The sequence below is a fragment of the Myxocyprinus asiaticus genome, chromosome 4 (genome assembly GCF_019703515.2).
Source record: "Myxocyprinus asiaticus isolate MX2 ecotype Aquarium Trade chromosome 4, UBuf_Myxa_2, whole genome shotgun sequence".
Taxonomy (NCBI): Eukaryota; Metazoa; Chordata; class Actinopteri; order Cypriniformes; family Catostomidae; genus Myxocyprinus; species Myxocyprinus asiaticus.
In genome coordinates, this window is record NC_059347.1 from 18,341,335 (window position 1) to 18,365,335 (window position 24,001).

The 24,001-nt window shown below is 43.3% G+C and overlaps 1 protein-coding gene across 6 annotated transcripts in view; it reads right to left on the minus strand.

Moving 5' to 3' along the window:
* Window positions 1–24,001, minus strand: part of LOC127440208 (cytospin-B-like) — a 204,973-nt gene that overhangs the window by 68,969 nt on the left and 112,003 nt on the right. For all 6 annotated transcript variants that reach the window (XR_007897094.1, XM_051696670.1, XM_051696671.1 and 3 more), the window contains one exon: window positions 5,444–5,622. Coding sequence is in view for 5 of the 6 variants with exons in the window: in XM_051696670.1 (XP_051552630.1) it covers window positions 5,444–5,622 (179 nt within the window). In the remaining variant the exon portion in view is untranslated. The remainder of the gene's footprint in view (window positions 1–5,443; window positions 5,623–24,001) is intronic.

Below are 24,001 nucleotides of genomic sequence, written 5' to 3' on the forward strand. Positions count from 1 at the left end.
AAGAGCAGTTTCCTTGTTTCCTGGGTCACATGTCCGGTGTGCAGGGCCGTCGTCATGACCGCCGTCCACCGTTCCTTTTTGGCAGGTTTGGCGCTCCAGCGGTGGACCCCCCGCCCCTGGGCTCCCAGCTGTGGCACGAATAACTCCACACGGGATTAGTGCCGATGGACTTTGGGGACGAGTCTCCTCCTCCCCCTCCTCGGCCAATCTGATGGTGGGCGGCAGGAGCCAGGTAAGTGCTTTGATGTTCCTCGACTCAGCACAGCCACGGGGCTCGAGTCCCCTTGACGTGGCACCTTGAGCTCCGCCCCGCTGCGAGGCCCCACCTGCTGGTACGTCCAACACGATTATCCCCTTGGTCCCCCTCGCCTGGAGTTTGGATGCGTGGCTTGCGCTTTCCAACCCGTCACGATGGCTGACCCGGACCGTCTGACTCGGCTACGTGATTCAATTCACCAGGTGCCCACCCAGGTTCAGCGCCATCCAATTCACATCGGTGAAGGGCAAGAACGGCGCTACCTTGCATGCGGAGATCGCGACCCTCCTGAGCAAGGGCGTGATGGAGCCTGTCCCTCCAGCCGAGATGAGGAAAGGGATCTACAGCCCTTACATCATCGTACCGAAGAAAGGCGGTGGGTTGAGACCAATCTTGGACCTGCGAGTACTGAACCGGGCCTTGCACAGACTCCCATTCAAGATGCTGACACAAAAAAGCATTCTAGCGAGCGTCCAACATCTAGATTGGTTCGCGGTGGTAGACCCGAAGGATGCGTACTTCCACGTCTCGGTCCTGCCTCGACACAGACCCTTCCTGTGGTTTGCTTCGAGGGCCAAGCGTACCAGTACAAGGTCCTCCCCTTCGGCCTGTCCTTGTCCCCTCGCGTCTTCATGAAGATCGCGGAGGCAGCCCTTGCCCCGCTAAGGGAAGTGGGCATCCGCATTCTCAACTATCTTGACGACTGGCTGATCTTAGCTCACTCTCGAGAGTTGCTATGCGCACACAGGGACCTCGTGCTTCGACACCTCAGCCGACTGGGGCTTCGGGTCAACTGGGAAAAGAGCAAGCTCTCCCCAGTTCAGAGCATCTCTTTTCTCGGTCTGGAGTTGTACTTGGTCTCAATGACAGCCCGTCTCATGAACGAATGCGCTCAGTCAGTGCTGAACTGTCTGAAGGCATTCAGACAGAGGACAGCGGTTTCACTGAAAATTTTTCAGAGGCTCCTGGGGCATATGGCAACCTCAGCGACGGCCACACTGCTCGGGTTGATGCATATGAGACCGCTTCAGCACTGGCTTCAGGCTCGAGTCTCAAGATGGGCATGGCGCCACGGGACACATCACGTGGCCATCACGCCGATCTGTCACCACTTCTTCAGCCCTTGGACCGACCTGGCATTTCTACGGGCAGGTTTTCCCTAGAGCAGGTCTCCAGATGCGTCGTGGTTACAACAGAGGCCTCCAAGATGGGCTGGGGCACCGTATGCAACGGGCACACAGCCACCGGTTCTTGGACTGGCCCGCAGCTTTGGCACACCAACTGCCTAGAGTTGTTGGCAGTACTGCTCGCCTTGCGGAGGTTTCGGCTGTTGATCCAGGGCAAGCACGTGTTGCTCCGGATGGACAACACAGCGATGGTAGCTTACATCAACCGCCGAGGAGGTCTACGCTCCCATCGCATGTCACAACTCGCCCGCCGTCTCTTCCTCTGGAGTCAGCAGCACCTCAAGTCGCTACGAGCCACTCACATCCTGGGCGACCTCAACACCGCAGCGGACACACTGTCACGTCAGGTTACCCTCAGGGGAGAGTGGAGACTCCACCCTCAGGTGGTCCAGCTGATTTGGAGTTGATTCGGTCAAGCACAGGTAGACCTGTTTGCTTCCCGGGAATCCTCCCACTGCCCACTTTGGTACGTCCTGACCGAGGCACCTCTTGGTATAGACGCGTTGGAACACAGCTGGCCCCCTGGACTACGCAAGTATGCGTTTCCCCCAGTGAGCCTACTTGCACAGACCCTGTGCAAGATCAGGGAGGACGGGGAGCAGGTCATCCTAGTAAAACCCTACATGCCCACCCAGATATGGTTCTCTGATCTCACGCTCCTCACGAGTTCCCCTGAGGAAGGACCTTCTTTCTCAAGGACGGGGCACCATCTGGCACCCGCGACCAGACCTCTGGAATCTCCACGTCTGGCCCTTGAATGGGATGTGGAGGACTTAAGTGGCCTACCACCTGCAGTGATAGACACGATCACTCAGGCTAGGGCTCCCTCTACGAGGCGCCTGTATGCCTTGAAGTGGCGTTAGTTCGCTAAGTGGTGTTCTACCCGACGGGAAGACCCCCAGAGATGCGCAGTCAGATCGGTGCTTTCCTTCCTGCAGGAGAGATTGGAGTGGCTGCTGTCCCCCTCCACCTTGAAGGTAGATGCAGTAGATAGTAAGTACTTGGGGAAGCACGACTTGATCATCAGGTTCCTGAGAGGCGCTAGGAGGTTGAACCCCTCTAGACTGCGCCTCGTTCCCCCGTGGGACCTCTCTGTAGTTCTTCAGGGTCTTCAGGGAGCTCCCTTTGAGCCCTTGGAGTCAGCTGAGCTTAAGGCACTCTCTTTCAAGACTGCCCTCCTGACTGCGCTCACTTCCATCAAGAGGGTAGGGGACCTGCAAGCCTTCTCTGTCAGTGAATCGTGCCTGGAGTTCGGTCCGGGTCACGTGATCCTGAGACCCCGACCGGGCTATGTGCCCAAGGTTCCCACGACCCCTTTTAGGGATCAGGTGGTGAACCTGCAAGCGCTGCCCCAGGAGGAGGCAGACCCAGCCTTGGCGTTGCTGAGTCCGGTGCGAGCTTTATGCATCTATTTCGATCGCATGCAGAGCTTTAGAAGCTCTGAGCAGCTCAGTGTCTGCTTTGGTGGACAGTGGAAAGGAATCTCTGTCTCCAAACAGAGGATCACCCACTGGGTCATTGACGCCACTGCTACGGCATATCAAGCTCAGGACGTGCCACCCCCTGCGGGGTTACGAGCCCACTCTACCAGGAGTGTGGCGGCATCTTGGGCCCTGGCCAGTGGCGCCTCTTTGGCAGACATCTGTAGAGCAGCGGGCTGGGCAACACCCAACACCTTTGCGAGGTTCTACAATCTGCGGGTTGAGTCGGTTTCGTCCCGTGTAGTGGCAGGCACAAGCAGGTAAGTTCCGGGACAGTTGGCCGGGTGTACCGCTTGCGCATAGCGCCTTTCCCCTCCCTTGAGGGGAAGACGTGTGCTCTTGACTCCCAGTAGTGTTCACAGACTGTGATCCCTGGATGACTTTCCTCCTTAGCCCTGTAGCAGTCGAGTTTGCAGAGAAACTCGCTGCCGGCTCAGTAAGTGCGCTGGTAAGGCCCTGTTCTGAGGTAGGTGCTCTGCATGTGGTGGTTCCCCATAGGTAACCCCGTGTGTTATATCTTCCGTAAAATTGTTTCCCTCTTGGTAAACTACGTCTTCCTTGAGCAGAGGGCCCTCTGTTCCGGTCACCATACTTGTAGAATCTCCTCCACCCTTGGGTAGGACCTACCATGTGACTTTCCACATGACATACTTCCGACAAGACTCGGTAAGATCATGTGATGTATTTCCACTTGAAGTACCCCCCCCCCTTTGATGCTCATAAAGAGTGTTGGGGGAGGTTACGTGACGGCCTGGTGCGCTGGCTACGAGGTACACAGCAGTCTGCCCGTCACACACTGCCACTTCACGTAACAGTTCAGCTAGTTGTGGCATTTTGTATAGGGACCCCTAGTGTCACTACATCGACACAACGTCGAGTGAGTGACAGATAGGGAACGTCCTGGTTACTTTCGTAACCTCCGTTCCCTGATGGAGGGAACAAGACGTTGTGTCCCTCTTGCCACAACGCTGAACTACCCGCTGAGCTCCTTTTATACCCGTATGTCCGGGGGAGTGGCATGCAAATTCCACTTGCCAATTCTCATTGGCCTTTTTTCAAAGATCAGATGTGTTTCGGGCTCCCAAGTGTGACCCCTAGTGTCACTACATTGACACAACGTCTCGTTCCCTCCATCAGGGAACGGAGGTTACGAAAGTAACCAGGACATTTCACTTTCTAAATTTTGTGTACATCTGATTTGCTGTTGTTAAACTGTATTATGTTTATCTGCATTTATATCAGCTATCGGCCATTCTGCTCTCTAGATATCGGTATTGACATCAGCCATTGAAAAACCCAAATTGGTCGACCACCAATTATTTTCACCATTTTTCATTACTGCCATATATTCGGGTCATGGGACAATGCCCACACTCCTGAATGAAGTATGTCCGGGAATGTATTCATTCTACTCTCCTGCATACCTATAGAACATTGTGGAGGTGGGGGTGTGGTGGAGCGTTCATTCGGAGAGAGAGAGAAAGCGGTAAGGGTGCACACACCTGAGCACAATATGTATAACACCTGTTTCTGATTGCAATGAGCAATGGGGAAAGCGATATAAGGAGGAACCACACCAGAGACTGGGAGAAAGAGAGTCACACCAAGCTGTCTGTGTGTTAAATGCTGGAAAGTTATTTTGAGTTATTATTAAAGACTGACCTTTTTGAGTTGAAGCCACGTTTCCCATTTCCTCCTTTACCCCACAAATGAACCCCGTTAAAAACATACTTTATTAATGGCCAATAAGTAAGTTCTTTATCAGATGCAGTATATACTCTGAAAGTATGTGAATTTGGATATAGCATGGTCTTTGGGACTGGGAGGTTACGAGTTCTTTAAGTAACACTTACGTGTTTACTCAAAGTTACGTGTTTTCATAGTACAATGAACTCTTTCATTTGAAAGAATACTAGAACAATTGATTAATGATATAAGCAAAGAAACGCTCCTGAGGAAAGTTAGAAGAACACTTATGTTTTGATGAAGCTGGAATAAGTGTCTGATGCCACATTTGGCTTTAGTTCTTGTCCAAAAGGTCCCACTGCCGTTGCTGTATTCTGCAGAATAGTGTCATGAGAGTAGAATTAATAAAATCACAAGCTGTTCTAAAGGTTAGTAATGGGGCTCTTAGTCTTATTATTCTGAGAACATTAAACAAGCTCTCCAGTCTGAAATGACAAACATGCTTTATAATTAATGAGCAGATGTCCTTCTGCCTCACCACCCCATATCTCACAGAAGTATCTGTCCAACACAAAGACAGGCACGACTGATTGTAGAGACCTGGCTGCTGGAATGAGAGCCAGACTTTCCTGGTCCTGTGTTACAGACAGGCCTGAGATGTTAGGATAGCATTACAATATTAGCTCAGATTAAGGAACAACTTAGTTGATTTGAATGAATAAATAAATACAGATATTTTCAGAGAAAGAGAGGAAAGAAAGAAAAGAGGGGTAAGAATGTGAAAAAATAAGAGACAGAAAAAAGAGAAGCAGACAGAGAGGTCATGTCCTCACTCGGTACAGTTGTGTCAAAAGACTTGATGAGAGATTTGACTGTCACGTCTGGCTCTGAAGGGGTGCTGCCTCCACTACCATTGGTCAGAAAACCACAAGGTGCATTCTGGGACATGGACATACGGCTCCAATGTGGACTGCCATCTGAGTCAGATAGACTAACATCCTCCCTCCATAACCTATCAATCACAGGACACAGAAATATAGTGAAAGGCCACTGGGGAATGTTGTACGTTGGACATTGAGATACTAAGTGGGTGTAGCCTTATAGCTCAAAAACCAAAAGCAATTATATTTTGCATAAAAAAAATAAAGGCTATTTTAGGACCATTGAGATTTTTTGAATTTTTACATTATTTTCATGACAATTATGCACATTTTCACTACAATTTCTTATTATTCTAATTGTTTTACTTGTAATTCGAATTATTCTAAATTGTGATTTTCTTTAGATTCTAACAGTAATTAGATGCAATAGATTTCTGACATGTTTAATTCTAGTCACAATATAATAACACATTCACAATACAAAATATTTAAAAGGTCCTAAACTAGGCTTTTCTTCGTCTTTTTTGGCAAAATTTAATTTGTACATTCAATCAGAAAAGACAAAATGATGGCTGATTGCTTTAAAAAACATAATGTTCACAAAAAGTAGGTTCAAGATTAATAGACTAACATACATGTTTATATAAAGTTTTAGTGTATAGTATTCACAAACAATATAAAAAACAAAGTTGCCTACATAAATCCAGTTTCTTGTGTGTTTAATCAATACTCAGTAGTCATTTCTTTAAGTCAAGTGGGTTTTCAGACAGATACTCAGTGCTCCTGTGTGTGTGTTGCAAGACATCATATGTATATTAGAACTACCTGCCCACACTGTGTGGGTGAGACTTTATGTGCGGCATTTGACTATGGTGAAGTTTTATTGCCAACACTCTTTATTACAGCACCTAAACTCTATGTAGGATGCAGTCGTTAGTATTATAACATAATTCTGTTCAAGAATTTCTATTCTATGTCTTATGATGTCACTGGTGATATCCCTGTATTTCATGATAGTCCCAAACTGCTGTTATCATACAGTATGTCTATTTACAGAAAACCGATGTGTAGAAACATGGGAAAATAAGAAAATAACCGTACAACATTACGGTTGAAATAACCGTAAAACCTACACACAGACATGACGTGCTGGTATGATCTAATTTATTGACCTCAAAAGAACAAAATACATGGATGATAAACTATTTTTAACATGAGCATTTAAAACCCAACATGGTACACAGATAAACCACAGTGTAACTTTCATTAGTACACACGTCATTGCGGTGATAAGAAAACATAGTTAAAAGTAAATACGTTAGATTTGCACATTCAACATATTGTAAAATAAACTACATCATTTAAGAGTAGTTCACCCACAAGTAAAATATATATATATATATCTGTCATAATTTACTCACCCTCATGTCTTTTGAAACCTGTATGACTTATTATTTATTTTTTTTCCATGGAATGCAAAAGGACTTATTTATAATAGAATTTCCAAACAGGTCTTTTCGTAAAATGAAAGTGAATTGCGTGCATGGATGTCAAGCAAAATTTTCAAGGCAATATTTTCAGTAAATACCGACTTAAATTTCAGTCTTTCCTTTACAAAAAGCTATTTCAGAAGATTTATATTGCTCAAGATGTATTTTTATTATGCTTTATTTTTTGACAGCCCCTGTTCCTCATCCACTCTAATTGTATGCATGTGAGAAGCTTGGATATTCTGCTATATTTCTTATTTGGTGTTCCCTGGAAGAACAAAAGTTATACAGGTTTGAAACAAAATGAAGTTGAGTATATGGGGACAGAATTTTCCTTTTTGGGTGAACTATGCCTTTCAAACTTGTAATTATATTTTTGGCATAGTCATATCCTGAAATGTTATTACCTTCATGCAGTACAATTTCTGATTAACTGCATTCAGATACCTGAGATTTGACAAAACGGCAGTTGAGAATTTGATTCCAAGAATCTCAAAGGCTTATACCATTTTAAAGGCTTCATACTTGTGAGAAGTATATCCTTACTATTTCTAATTTCATGTGGATATTCATAGCCATCATTTTTCATGAGACAAACATTTCAAATGGAAATGTATCATTTAAACAATGCAAACAGGAGAGTGGAGTGAAGTGGAGAGCTTCACGCATGGGGAATATAAACAGAGGTGCTTAGTTTAGTTGTTTACATTGAACGTGAGGTAAAGCATGTTCTTCTAAAGCTCTGACTGATTTCATCCCACTACTTTTAGCGATGTAACAGGAACAACACAGGTATGAGACAACAACCACATTAACCTTTCAGCAAATCCAATTTACAAAAGAAACCTTTATTGGTTAGTGCTTTCTTTTTTTTTTTCTTTTCTTTTTTTGTTTAAATCAAATGAAAAAAATCTCAAAGTCAGTGGGCTGTAAATCAGTTGGATTTTAACTATAAATATCTAACATTTTAAGACTTTAACCAGCTTGATATGTAGAAGTGTTGATATAAATTGTTTGTCTGCCATCTAGTGTTGGACTTTTAATTATGCAACACTAAGTCACTAAAATTTCTCAAAGATCAGTTGGTGGCACACGTAAATATCCATGGTTTTCATATAACTAAAATATTTACAGACATATTCAGAAAATATGAAGAAAATAACTGAAAACAGAGGCGATTAAACATTTAACCCTGTTAAATTGTTACATTTGCCTCAATCTAATTCAAGTTATGATAATTTTAGGCAGAATCAGCTCTTTGGCTGTTGTCAAAATACAAACCATTAAGACAAAATCAAAAAGTGCTGGTAGTGTATTAAAGGTCCATAAAAAGTTGGCTTTATCCCTAAGGCAGCATATTAAAAAGCTATTTTTCATTTTAGGATGACAAAAAACAGTGCTCAGTTGGAGGCATAATAAATTAATGTTACAGATACACCCTTTTAAGTTTTGATCAATTCTTAAGTTGTTCGGATACAGACTCACATCAAAAATTGTGGAGACTTGGCAATACGCACGCCATTTACTATTAGAACTAATACAACAATCATCTCCTCTGAGCAGCTGTGGAACTTTATGTATTATGTATATGCTTTTTTTTATTTTATTATTCTTTTATTTATTAGAAATTTCAGAATTTGTCTCTTCGTGAATAATACTGACATATGCATTTATATGCATTACAATACAGTAAACCAGTCATTGGATGTGATTTGAAATATTTATCGCCCTTCAACTGCAGTCTTGGAGGTCTCAAATGTGGATCCAGTGGCGATTCTGCAACAGAAAGAAAGCAAAGGTGTGCAAATGAACTTACATTAAAACTAAAGCACTTGCTAAACAAGCTACAGAATGATTTATTGAGATGAGTGCATCACCAGTAAATCAAGCTTTTGTTTTCAAAATGTTTTCATCATCGCAGCAAATGCTCATTTGTCATCATCATACCTCATGCATCCCTCTGGAACTCAGTGAAACATCTTATCTTTTTCATTAGCAGATTATTTTGTCTGTTCACTTAAAGGGATATTTCAGCCAAAAAAAGTTAAAAAAATGTCATCATTCATTTGTCTTCATGTTGTTCCAAACCTGTAGACTTTCTTTCTTCAGTGGAACACAAAATGAACCATTAGGCAGAATTCTGGTCTCTGTCACATTCACTTTTATTGCATTTCTCCATACAATGAAAGTGAAAGGTGACTAAGGCTGACATTCTGCCTAACATCTCCCTTTGTGTTCCACGGAAGAAAGTCATATGGGTTTGAAACAACATGAGAGTGATTAAACGATGATAACATTTTCTTTTAGCCTCCTTTAAGCAGGCTTAATAATTGAAGGAAGGAACACATGAAGTTCTCTCTCTTTTGTTTTGTTTTAGATTTTTGTTTCACAGTGTGTGCAGAAATCAAAGCAAACAGCAGGTGACGCCACATACAAAGTTTTAAGGCCAGCATTAACAGAGTAAGAATATAAAGAGAAAATAGCAAGCAAAGCAGACCAAGTCCCCGTTGAATAAAATGAGCACAGCCAATCAGAGCGTAGTGTTGTTCAAAGCAGGGTGGGTGGCTACGGCAGGAAAAATAGGCAAGTCTCAAGCTCTTCATCATCCTCAATGATTAAACCGCTCTGACCATCCATATGCATTCATACTAGCATTCTGTATGAGCACTGGGCTGGTGCTAGCAGTGCACTCACCTAGGTCAGAGGACAGTCCTTAAGACAGCGATCTCAGGGAGGATCTGAGGGAGGGGGAAGATCGACGCACACTGGCTGTCCGTTTCAACGAGGGGAAGAGTTTGTAAAGCTCTAACAACTGAAATGCACTACTGATTACTACAACCCCAATTCTGAAAAAGTTGGGTTTTTGTTTTAAAATGCTAATAAAAATAAAAGTACTGATTTGTAAATTATTTTTTTTACCCTTTGTTATATTGAGAGCATTACAACTAAACATTATATGATGTTTTACCTTGTGAATTTCATTGTTTTTTGTTGTTTTTTTTTTAATGTACAGTAATTTCAAATCAGATGATTGTAACACGCTCCAAAAAAGTTGGGACAGTGGAGTGTTTACCACTGTAAAACATCACCATTTCTTCTAATAACACTTATTAAGCATTTGGGCACTGAAGACACAAGTTTGTTAAGTTTAGAAAGTGGATTATTCCCCCATTCATCCATTATGTAGGTCTTTAGCTGCACAATTGTACAGGGTCTTTGTTGCCATATAGTGTGCTTCATAATGTGCCACACATTCTCAATTGGATACAGGTCAGGACTGCAGGCAGGCCATTCTAGCACCCACACTCTCTGCTTACACAGCCATGCACTTGTAATCAGGGCTGGATGTGGTTTGGTGTTGTCCTGCTGGAAAATGCAGGGACATCCCTGGAAAAGACGTGCTGGATGGCAGTATATGTTGCTCCAAAATTTGTACATATCTGTCTGCATTAATGGTGCCCTCACAGATGTGCGAGTTACCCATGCCATGGGCACTGACACACCCCTGGCCCATATAGACACTGGCTTTTGGATCTGACACTAATAACAGCTTGGATGGTCCTTTTCCTCTTTGGCCCGGAGAGCATGACGACTGTGTTTTTCAAAAACTATTTGAAATGTGGACTCGTTGTACCTAAAAATACAGTTCCACTGTTCTACTTTCCATCTAAGATGAGACCGAGCCCAGAGAATTCGGCAGCACTTCTGGACAGTGTTGATGTAGGGCTTCTGCTTTGCATAGTAAAGTCTTAACTTGCATCTGTGGATGCAGCGGCAAATGGTGTTGACTAACAAAGGTTTACTAAAGTAATCCCAAGCCCATGTTCATGATATCCATTACAGATGAATGATGTTTTTTAAGAAAGTGATGTCTGAGGGATCAGAGATCACGCGCATTCAGAAATGATTTTCATCTTGCCTTTTACACACCGAGAATTGACCATATTCCTTGAATCTTTTAATTATATTGTGCACTGTGAGGGTGAAATGCCCAAAATTGTTCCAATCTGTCTTTGGGGAATATTGTTCTCAAAGTGCTGGATTATTTGCTGAAGCATCTCTTGGCAAATTGACAAGTCTCGAATGATCCTTGCTCTTGAAGGACTAGACTATTTTTGGAGGGTCCTTATATAGTATACAGTATTATGACACAATTGCCTCACCTGTTTAAAATCTCCTGTTTCACACCACCTTGTTATTTCAACTAGTCAAATTGTTATTAGTCTTAGATTGCCCATCTTAACTTTTTTGGAGCGTGTTGCAATTATCTAATTTGAAATTACTGTACATTTAAAAAAATAATAATAATATATGAAATTCACAAGGTAAAACTTTATATAACGTGTAGTTGCAGTGCTTTCAATATAGCAAAGGGTGAATATAATTTACAAATCACTACTTTTTGTTTTTATTAGCATTTTTCATTTTTGGAATTGGGGTTATCCTTATTAAATTGCTGTATTTTATTGGGCCCATCTCAATAATGTTTCAATTGACTGTTAGCAGTATTCAAGAAAAATCTCAAAAGAACACGACTTGGTCATATTTTATCACAATATCAAAATAATTGTGAAAATTGTGAAAAAAAAAAAAAAAAAAATATCTCTGATATTTTTCTCACTGTAAAATGACAATTCAGCAAATCTACCCCCACCCCCATTACATACTGTAATTGGTCCAGACATTACATTACATTTGAGTGTTTTTGTACTTCTCATTATTCTCGATGATTCTAATGAGATTCTCGTTACTGTAATACAGTATTTTTGGTAAGACTGCACAATAAGGATGTATTCATTAACATTAGTTTACTACTAGGGTTGCAGCGGTATACCGGTTTCACGATATACCACGGTATGAAAATTGACAGTTATCATACCATGTACATTTGCTTATCTACAACAACCGGGCTTCCCTCGATATTGTGGCGTGCAGACTTCAAAACTGATGTGACCAATTTCAGTTCTATTCTTTTCTAGTTTAAAGCGTTATGGAGGAAGTCAAGTCGAACCTCTCAAACAGTAGGCAGTCCTGACATGCCAAACAGCACTGAGGAGGAAAATAGCAACACTGTGCTATGTGCTAATTTTTCATTATGCATCACCTTTACAAAATTGTTTCACGATTTTAAATGAGTATAAGTAACATCATGGTTTCTTGTGTAACCTCCGTTCCCTGATGGAGGGAACAAGACGTTGTGTCGATGTAGTGACACCAGGGGTCACTATTGGGAGCCCGAGACACCTCTGGTCTTTGATAAAAGGCCAATGAAACTTGGCGAGTGGTATTTGCATGCCACTCCCCCGGACATACGGGTATAAAAGGAGCTGGTATGCAACCACTCATTCAGGTTTTATGCTGAGGAGCCGATATAAGGTGCGGCCATTTCAGCGGGTAGTTCAGCGTTGTGGCAGGAGGGACACAATGTCTCATTCCCTCCATCAGGGTACGGAGGTTACACAAGTAACCATGACGTTCCCTATCTGTCACTCACTCGACGTTGTGTCGATGTAGTGACACTAGGGGTCCCTATACGAAACGCCACAATTGGCTGAACTGTGTTACGTGAACTGGCGGTGTGTGGTGGGCAGACTACTGTGTGCCTCATAGCCAGCACACCAGGTCAACACGTAACCTCCCCCAACATAGTTATGAGTGTCGAACGGCCCTTTTTGGGGACAAGTCGACTACCCAAGAGATAGAGACAGGCTTAACCCAGTCATGGCCTCTTTTCCTCTTCTCTTTTTTCCACTCCCTAAACAAGAAGGGGGATTATCCGACTGGGCCGCCAGGTCTAGTCAGGGGGGGTGTCCCTCCCAAGGGGAAGACACAGCGGAGACCACACCTCGCCCAAAGAGAGGGGGGATATTTAAGTGGAAGGATACGTCACATGGTCTTTCCAACCATGTGGAGAGTCTTAAAGGTAGATCCTGCCCAATGGGGGAGGAGTTACTACAAACATGGAGACTGGGGCAGAGGGGCTCTGCCCAAGGAAGATGCAGTTTGCCAACAGGGAAACGAATTAGCGGAAGATATATATCGCATGGGGTTAGCCTTACAGAGAACCGCCACATGCGGAGCACCTACCGCAGAACAGGACTTTTAGTTAGCACGTGTACTGGGCCAGCAGTGAATCTCTCCGAAAACTCGACTGCCACAGGGCTCGGAGGAAGTCAGCCAGGGAACAAACTTGTGAACACTACTGGGAATTAATGGTGCATGTCTTCAGCTCAAAAGGAAATGGAAGGCACTATGTGCAAGCGATACACCCGGACGGCTATCCCGGGCTTATCCGCTTGTGTTGCATGCCACTACCTGGGACGAAACCGGTTCCACCTGGAGGTTGTAGAACCTTGCAAAGGTGTTGGGTGTTGCCCAACCCGCTGCTCTGCAAATGTCTGTTAGAGAGGCACCCATGGCCAGGGCCCACACTCCTGGTAGAATGGGCTCATAGCCCTACCGGGGGCAGCATGTCCTGGGCGTGATATGCCATAGCTATGGTGTCAATGAGCCAGTGGGCGATCCTCTGCTTGGAGACAGCGCTTCCTTTCCGCTGTGCACCAAAGCAGACAAAAAGCTGCTCAGAGATTCTAAAGCTCTGCGTGCGATCCAAATAGATGTGTAAAGCGCGCACCGGACACAGCAATGACAGGGCTGGGTCTGCCTCCTCCTGGGGCAGCGCTGGCAGGTTCACCACCTGGTCCCTAAAAGGGGTGGTGGGAACCTTGGGAACATAGCCCGGTCAGGGTCTCAGGATCACGTGAGAGTAACCCGGACCAAACTCCAGGCACGTTTCGCTGACAGAGAATGCTTGCAGGTCACCTACCCTCTTGATGGAAGTGAGCGCAGTCAGGAGGACAGTTTTCAAGGAGAGTGCCTTAAGCTCGGCTGACTGCAAAGGCTCAAAGGGGGCTCTCTGTAGACCCTGAAGAACTACAGAGAGGTCGCATGAGGGAACGAGGCATGGTCTGGAGGGATTCAGCCTCCTGGCTCCTCTTAGGAACCTGATAATCAGGTCGTGCTTCCCTATGGACTTACCGTCGACTGCATCATGTTGTGCTGCTATGGCAGTAACGTACACCTTCAAGGTGGAAGGGGACAGCTTCCCTTCCAACCTCTCCTGCAGGAAGGAAAGCACTAATCCGACTGCGCATCTCTGGGGGTCTTCGTGTCGGGAAGAACACTACTTAGCGAACAGACGCCACTTAAAGGCATACAGGCGCCTCGTAGAGGGGGCCCTAGCCTGAGTGATCGTGTCTACCTCCGCGTCCCGTCCAGGGGCCAGACATGGAGATTCCAGACGTCTGGTCGCAGGTGCCAGAGGGTGCCCCGTTCCTGAGAAAGAAGGTCCTTCCTCAGGGGAATTTGCCAGGGGGGAGCTGTCGCGAGGAGCATGAGGTCCGAGAACCACGTCTGGGTGGGCCAGTAGGGTGCTACCAGGATGACCCGCTCCTCGTCCTCCCTGACCTTGCACAGGTTCTGTGTAAGCAGGCTCACTGGGGGAAACGCATATTTGCGCATGCCAGGGGGCCAGCTGTGTGCCAGCGCGTCTATGTCAAGGGAAGCCTCAGTGAGGGCATACCAGAGCGGGCAGTGGGAGGATTCTTGGGAGGCAAACAGGTCCACCTGTGCCCGTCCAATTCGACTCCAAATCAGCTGGACCACCTGAGGGTGGAGTCTCCACTCTCCCCTGAGGGTAACCTGCTGTGACAGCGCACCCGCTGTAGTGTTGGGGTTGCCTGGGATGTGAGTGGCTCGCAGCGACTTGAAGTGCTGCTGACTCCAGAGGAGGAGATGGCGGGCGAGTTGTGACATACAATGAGAGCGCAGACTGCCTTGGCGGTTGACATATGCTACCATTGCCGTGTTGTCTGTCTGAACTAACACGTGCTTGCCCTGGATCAACGGCCGGAACCCCTGCAGGGCGAGCAGAATTGCCAACAACTCGAGGCAGTTGATGTGCCAATGCAGTCGTGGACCCGTCCAGAGGTCGGCAGCTGCGTGGCCATTGCAAACAGCGCCCCAGCCCGTTTTGGAGGCTTCTGTCGTGACCACGACGCGCCTGGAGACCAGTTCTAGAGGAACACCTGCCCATAGAAACGAGAGGTCGGTCCAAGGGCTGAAAAGACGGAGACAGACCGGCGTGATGACCACGCGATGTGTCCTGTGGCGCCATGCCCATCTCGGGACTCGAGTCTGGAACCAGTGCTGAAGCGGTCTCATATGCATCAACCCGAGTGGAGTGGCCACCGTCGAGGATGCCATATGCCCCAGGAGCCTCTGAAAAAGTTTCAGTGGAACCGCTGTTTTCTGTTTGAACACCTTCAAACAGGCCAGCACCGACTGGGCATCAAGGAGACTGAGTCCAACTCCAAACCGAGAAAAGAGATGCTCTGAACCGGGAGGAGCTTCCTCTTTTCCCAGTTGACCCGAAGCCCTAGTCGGCTGAGGTGTGAGAGCACCAGGTCCCTGTGTGCGCACAACATGTCTCGAGAGTGAGATAGGATTAGACAGTCGTCGAGATAGTTGAGAATGTGAATGCCCACCTCCCTTAACGGGGCAAGGGCAGCCTCTGCGACCTTTGTAAAGACACGAGGAGACAGGGACAGGGACAATCGTCCCCAAAGGGGGAAGCCCAGCTGAGGCTTCTGCATCCGACTGGACAATCCCGCTCTCCGATGCTGCACTCGAGAGCTCATCATCTTCATGGGCTCCGAACAAGTGAGAACATGAACCATCCACAAACGCTGCCTCCGTGTGGGTCGTGCCCAGACACGAAAGACAGCGATCATGACCATCCAAAGTTGAGAGATAACGACCGCAACCAGGAATAACACACAATCGGAAAGGCATCTTTAAAAAGACGCGTCTTTAAAAAGACGTTCCGTGTGTGCCGCTATTTTAGAGAAATATATACTCTTTTAGAGGAGGAAAAGCTCTTTCAGAAAATATACTCTCTTGTTTTTCTGCCGAAGCACCCAGGGGCGTTCTCTGCAGTGCACCAGTGCAGAGGAGGGAGAAGCCGCTGAAATGCGCCATCAGATCCAGCAGATGTGAATGAAGAGTAATATTCAATATTCAGTGGTTGCATACCAGCTCCTTTTATACCCGTATGTCTGGGGGAGTGGCATGCAAATACCACTCGCCAATTTTCATTGGCCTTTTATCAAAGACCAGAGGTGTCTCAGGCTCCCAAGAGTGACCCCTAGTGTTACTACATCGACATAACGTCGAGTAAGTGACAGACAGGGAACTGTTACATTTTGACAAAATGTTATAGTTTCATATGAAATAATCTAAAGGTAGAATCTATTAGACCTCACTTTATATCAACAGTGGCATTTGTAGTTAAAGTTTCAAGATATGTTTCAGCTAGTATTTATTTTTTCATAAATACTATAATTTGTTATAATCATTACTATTATTCAAGACTAGCTACACTGACCTAACCATGGTAATGAGGAACCTTTCCTCCTGTGTAATATGTATGTTCTGTTTGAATTATGTTTGAAATTAAGAAACAAACAGGATAATAATGGGCTCATATAAATAAATATGCTCTTCAATCTTTAAAAGGGGGGGTACTTCCTGTTGCTTTTGTTGTTGACGTCAACAATGCATGTCCTTGTACTTGAAAGCCATGTACAAATCTATGCAACATAAAAGGAAATGCGACCCAGGATACATAAAATACAGGTTACGTTTTTACTATGGCGGGTCACCACTTAATTTCCAATGTAAAATCTGGTCCCGAAGCAAAACCAGTTGAGACCACTGAGTTAAAGGTACAGACAGAAGCAGTCTGGCTGCGTTGTCGTGCACCTACAGTATATATTAATTGTTAATAATCACAGGACATTACTTTAAAAGCTCACACAGCTGATGATATTTTTAATTTAGTAGTTAATTTAACATGTAAACTAACATGCTTTAGTTATATAACATGTTATAGTTACATGCTATATTTTTTTATATTGTTTATAACTCGGTTTATTATTATAATTCTGTTAGCTTTCTTATTTATTTTATTTGTTCCATTTATTTTTAAAAGGGAGACTTTTTTTTTTTTTTTACACATACTTCCATTAAAAAAAAATAAATAAAAAAAATGGTTTCAAGTTTCAATTATAATAAAGCGTTTGTTCAACCAAAAAAAGAATAATAATTGTGTAATACCATGATACCGTGAAATTTTCTGAGACGGTTACTGTATCGTAAAAATCTCATACCGTTACAACCCTATTTACTACACTGGTTAACATAAACAAGCAACGGAAAATACTTTTACAGCACTAATTACACAGTGTTAATTTCAGTGATACATTTTTACAATTAAAGGTTGTATAAGGTAACATTAATGCATTATGAACTAACATGAACAATGATTTTTGTGAATTAACATTAACCAAAATGTAATTATTTTAATTGTTAGTTCATGATACCTAATGTATTTAATTATGTTAGCAAACAGAACCTTGTTTTAATAAGTGTTACTGTTTTTTTATTATTATTATCAGCATTTAGATAGTACAGCAAATATTGTACCATGATTTATACAAATAAATAAATAAAAGCCATGATGTATAAATACTTCAAGATTTAAATCATATGTCATTATAATTTATTTACTTTTTCTTTTCACATTTTACTAAAGAGAATTAGATTTTTTTGGCATTATGGTAATTGAGGGGATGTTTCATTGTCATGACAATAATGACAAAAATGGCATGAAACAAAAATATGGTTTGAAACAAAACATGAACATGTAAATAAATAGCATGGTCCTGATAATAAGTTTACATTTTTTATAAAAATATAATTTTGGGGTGAAATATGACCTGTGCATGTTTACTGACAGATAATGTGAAATTCACCAAAAGATACAGTATATAATCTATATAAACTCTGAATATACAGTATATATATATATATATATATATATATATATATATATATATATATATATATATATATATATATGTATATATTAGGGATAGGAAGTTATATTGAATTTCGGTATATTGTGAACCAAAAAACATGCCGAACCATATTGAGGCAAAACTTGATATTTCGAAATTTGAAACATTGTATTCTGTTCACGTGATCATAAAAATAATGACCCGTCAACATCATAATCTCTCTATTGCTTGATTTTGCCCCTCCTGTGCTTTTTCCTACACTGTTTATATGGCTCACAAAAGGTCCTTGAAGTGCTTGAATTTAGCTCTTAAAAATGTAAGTACTTGAATACCTGGAAAATCACCTTGTTTTGTTGAAAAGTGCTTGAGATTAAAACGGCCCATTTCTTCCGTGAAATGTGTATCCATCAAAGATGAAATCCCACACTCCACTTTCGTTGAAAGTGTCTTTTAACATCCTTTCTTTTCTTTACAGACAGATAAAAAAGTAAAAAACAATATTATTTTGATCACAAATAGCACAAATGTGCTAAAAAAAATGGAGACTTCTCTCATTAACAAATGAACCGGAAAAACCTGTGCGAGTCTGTGAGATGCGCGTTAAACTCTTAAAGTGACTGTACCATTATAGCACTTGATATACAAATGTAAACTTAATGTTATGTACTACATTATTTCAAACATTGACAGCTCATTGAATTATTATATATACAATTTCAAGATGAAATATTAAATGCTGAAATATAATTTTTACATTTTTAAAAAGTTAAAATGTGATTAGAATAAAGAAAAACAAACAGCAGTGCTGATTTTGGGACATATAGCATGACTGTGAGTGTGATATTGCTTTTATATAACAGTTCAATGAACAAGTAATTGTAAGAATTTTTGAAAAAACTGAGTACGGTCATAAAAACACATATGTGCATTGAACTACTTTCTTACGTGATGGATCAGAATCTGCTAGTGTGTATGATGTGTCCAAGCCTCTCAAAAATATCACTTTAGAACTACTAGTATCACGGCTTGGGCTGCTTCTAACATGTTATTGGAGAAACAAGGATGTATGTGTGAGTGTGAGAGAGAGAGAGAGAGAGAGAGAGAAAGAGAGAGATGGAGCATGTGCCATCACCTGTTGAAGATGCTGTAGTCTGTTAGTCAGCTTTCTGAAGATAAAGTAATTTTGGTGAAATTCATCCTATTTTCTCAGTGGAAAAATAGCCATCCAAGCGGGGGTATTCCTCCTGAATTCGCAGTAGCTGGTGCGCAAGAGTCTTTCACTATAGAAACCGCAATATCCTCCGCCATTTTAAACAGTATGTCATTGTCCTTTCCAATGCAGAAAGTCCGGTAAGAGGTAAGCACCTTGAGTTTGTGTAATTAATCAGTCTGTTGTGTCTCTCAGGTTTGATGAGCCTTAATGCTGAAGTTGTTAGTTTAAAGCCATTTAAAGCTATTTCCTAGCTTTAGTATTGTAGTAGTAATATGAGTAGAGCCCGACCGATATGGGATTTTTGAGACCGATACGATACTGATTTTAGAGAGGGAAAATTCACCGATACCCTATATGGTGACGGATATAGCTAATTTTTGAGCTGGAATGAAAACAGACTTTTTCTATTTGGATTGTTCACCGATTTTGCACCAATATGACTATGCAAAGGTACTCAGAAGGCTGCTTTCTTAAACAAATATTTTTATCAAAGAACATTTGGCATTATTATTATACATTGTCAACAAATTCTAGAAATGAACACTGAGAAAATAAAGAATAAATAAAAATACAATAAATAGCTTAATAAACATCAGTACTGTTAGTATGTCAATTGCTGACCATTTAAAGAATAAATAAAATACAATAAAAATCAGTACTGTATGTTTAGTATCAGTCAATTGCTGACCATTTAAATAATTAATAAATAAAAATACAATAAATAGCTAAATAAAAATCAGTACTGTATTTTTAGTATGTCAATTGCCCACCATTAAAATAAAGAATAAATAAAAATAAAATAAATAGCTAAATAAACATAAGTACTGTATGTTTAGTATCAGTCAATTGCTGACCATTAAAATAAAGAATAAATAAAAATAAATTAAATAGCTAAATAAACATCAGTACTGTATGTTTAGTATCAGTCAAATGCTGACCATTAAAATAAAGTATAAATAAAAATACAATAAATAGCTAAATAAACATCAGTACTGTATGTTTAGTATCAGTCAAATGCTGACCATTTAAATAAAGAATAAATAAAAATACAATAAATAGCTAAATATACATCAGTACTGTATGTTTCGTATAAGTCAATTGCTGACCATTTAAATAAAGAATAAATAAAAATACAATAAATAGCTAAATAAAAATCAGTACTGTATGTTTCGTATAAGTCGTATAAGTCCACCATTAAAATGAAGAATAAATAATAATACAATAATTAGCTTAATTAACATCAGTACTGTATGTTTAGTATAAGTCAACTGCTGAACATTAAAATAAAGAATAAATTCAAATAAAAGAAATAGCTAAATAAACATCAGTATTCCTGTTTAGTATCAGTCAAATGCTGACCATTAAAATAAACAATAAATTAAAAATAAAATAATTAGCTAAATAAACATCAGGGGCCGGTTGCACCAGCTATACGTACGTTACAACTTAACATAGTTGTGGCATAAATGGGCACTAAGTCACAGTTTACACTCTACTAAATATTTGAGCGTTGCACCATTAAATTTATGTTGGACGTAACCCTACGTATAAACTAAATATTTACGGAAGCCTCCGACCAGGAGTAACTGATGCAATAAAAAAGCAGACTGATATTTAATGACTTCAATGAGCTCATGTTTTGGTTGACAGACATCAGTCCTTTTGACATATATGATGGTGTTGGCATTTACACTCATTTACATTTAGAGAGAGAAAAAAATGTACTTTTAAGTGGCTCTTCAGAATCAAACCGATCTAACGGTGCCGTTTTTAGAATTGCCCCCTCCCAAGGGGAAGACACCGCGGAGACCACACCCCGCCCAAAAAAGGGGGGGGAAGGGGGGTGTATTTTGAGTGGAATACATCACATTGTTTTACCGAGTCTTGTTGGAAGTATGCCATGTGGAGAGGTCCCATGGTAGGTCCTACCCTGGGGCCTTTGGCCAAGGAAGACGCAATTTGCCGACAGGAAAACGATTTTGCGGAAAATATCACATGGGGTCGCCTTCAGGGAACCAGCACATGTGGAGCACCTACCTCAGTACAGGGGCTCATTAGCGCACGTACTGGGCCAGTCAGCGAGTTTCACCGCAAACTCAACTGCCAGAGGGCTAAGGAGGAAAGTCATCCAGGGATCTGTCTGTGAACACGACTGGGAGTCAAGAGCGTACATCTTCACCTCAAGGGAGGGGAAAGCACTATGCACAAGTGGTATACCCGGCCAGCTTTCCTGGAACTTACCTGCTCGTGCCTGCCAATACACGGGACGAGACCGGCTCAACCCGGAGATTGTAGAACCTCGCAAAGGTGTTGGATGCTGCCCAGCCCGCTGCTCTGCAGATGTCTGCCAAAGAGGCGCCACTGGCCAGGGCCCAGGAGGCCGCCACACTCCTTGTAGAGTGGGCTTGTAACCCCGCAGGGGGTGGCATGTCCTGAACCTGATATGCCATCACGATGGCGTCAATGACCCAGAGGGCGATCCTCTGTTTGGAGACAGCGCTCCTTTTCCGCTGTCAACCACAGCAGACAAAGAGCTGCGGGAGAGTTGTGACATGCAACGGGAGCGTAGACCGCCTTGACGCCCTTGGCGACGAGCAGACAGAGTGTGGGGTCTTAAGCCGCACCAGTGCAGGATATGTTGTAAGGCCTCCGTCTGCTTCTTCACCGCCGAGAACTGCTGGGCAAAGACCTCGACGGCGTTGCCAAACAGGCCAACCTGGGAAATGGGGGCATCAAGGAACCGTGCCTTGTCCGCCTCTCCCATCTCAACCAAGTTGAGCCAAAGGTGGCGCTCCTGGACCACCAAGGTAGACATCGCCTGCCTGAGAGGCCGCGCCGTGACCTTCATCGCCCGGAGAGCGAGGTCAGTCACTGAGCGCAGTTCCCGCATCAATCCCGGGTCAGAACTACCCTCGTGCAGTTCTTTTAGCGCCTTGGCTTGGTGTACTTGCAGGAGAGCCATGGCGTGCAGGGCGGAGGCGGCTTGTCCAGCGACACCGCAGGCCACAGTCGGGACGACGTAAACCTACAGGCCCTGGATGGGAGCTTCGGGCACCCGCACCAGGTGGCAGCGCTCTGTGGACACAAGTGCACCGCGCCTTATCCACCTGGGGGATCACCGAATACCCCCTGGCCGCTCCACCATTGAGGGTAGTGAGAGCGGGGGAGCTGAAAGACCGGGACCGGGCAGTAAAAGGTGCCTCCCATGATCTTGTCAGCTCCTCATGCACTTTCGGGAAGAAAGGAATGGGGGCAGTCCCATTGATGTCCCCAAATCGCCCCCGGTGCTAACCGATGCGGCCTCAAACCCGTAAGTAGAAGGACTGGTGTGGGGAGCCACTGGGGCCGCAACGTTACCATGGGCATGTTCTCGCAATGAGGACATGACTCATCCACGAACAATGTCTCCGCGTGGGCAGTGCGCAGACACATAAGACAGCGAACGTGGCCGTCAGAAGCGGAGAGATAACGACCGCAACCAGGAATAACACACAAATGGAAAGGCATCTTTAAAAATACGTTCCGTGTGTGTGCCGCTCTTTTTGTGAATGAAAATATACTCTTTCCGAATATACTCTCTTATTTGTGCTCTGCCGAAGCGCCCAGGGGCGTTCTCTGCACTCCACGGGTGCAGAGGGGGAGAAGCCGCTGAAATGCGCCGTAAATCCAGCAGTTTTGAGGTGCGTCTTTGGAGGGAATTGAATTCAGTGCACTGAATATAACCGCTCGGCTCCGAAGAGAAAATCTGAATGAGTGGTTGCATACCAGCTCCTTTTATACCCGTATGTCCGGGGGAGTAGCATGCAAATTCCACTCGCCAATTGTCATTGGCCTTTTTTAAAAAAAGCAGAGGTGTTTGGGGCTCCCAAGAGTGACCCCTAATGTCACTACATCGACACAATGTCAAGTGAGTGGCAGATAGGGAACCAGACTTTTAAATATTACATTTTATAAATGCAACGACTGGAATTGTTTGGTTGAAGGGGGTACCAAACTGTGAATCCTGAACAAAACAGTTTGGTGAATACATGTTTACTCATTAGCTTGCACTAAGCTGACAACAATGAAAGTAGCTACGTGATTAGCTGGTTAGCTAAAAGCTCGTTGTCATGGAGAGTAAAAGATGGACTTTATTAACTTTCCAGCATTGTGTCTCACAAACTAGGCAACAGCAAAGCATGAAATCAACACTCACCAGACACAATCCACCACCGTTGTCCGCTGAGCTGCAAAAAGATGCTCTGTTGTTTACCTTTCAATCTGCTGCATTACTGACTGCACTGACAAACTATAGCTGGCCACCAGCAAACAAATGTGATCAACATAAGTGACATGGTTGTCAGGGACAGGGTTAATGTTATATTAGTTATATAAAATGATGGGGTAATTTTTTATTAACTTTCCAGTATGTATTTCACAAACTAGTTAGCAATTTAATGAGAAGAGATCGCTCAAATCCACACCGTTTAACTCCACCCTGTCTGCAGAGCCACCGTCAGCTCAGAGTCAGCTCTGTAAACAATGGAGTCTGAGCGCACTCTGCTGGACAAACTACACTATGACACCAATTCTAAAATATTGTTTTCTGCATTATATGTTCAGAAAGAAAGTTTTCATATCGGCGCATATCGGTAAAATATACGATACAGATATATTGGTTGGGCACTAAATACGAGCGATCACGGAGCGCTGTTGAATATAAACACTGAGTTACACTGACTTCACGTCACCAACTGGCTCATATTACACACAAAAATGGTCTTTTGCCTCCACCTGCTGGCTAAAATATGTAATGTCACAATATTAAATGTAAAGAGACGCATATATAGCACTTAACACATCAGCACTGCTCTTACACTTTAGTTTAGAACAGCACGAACACAAGCGG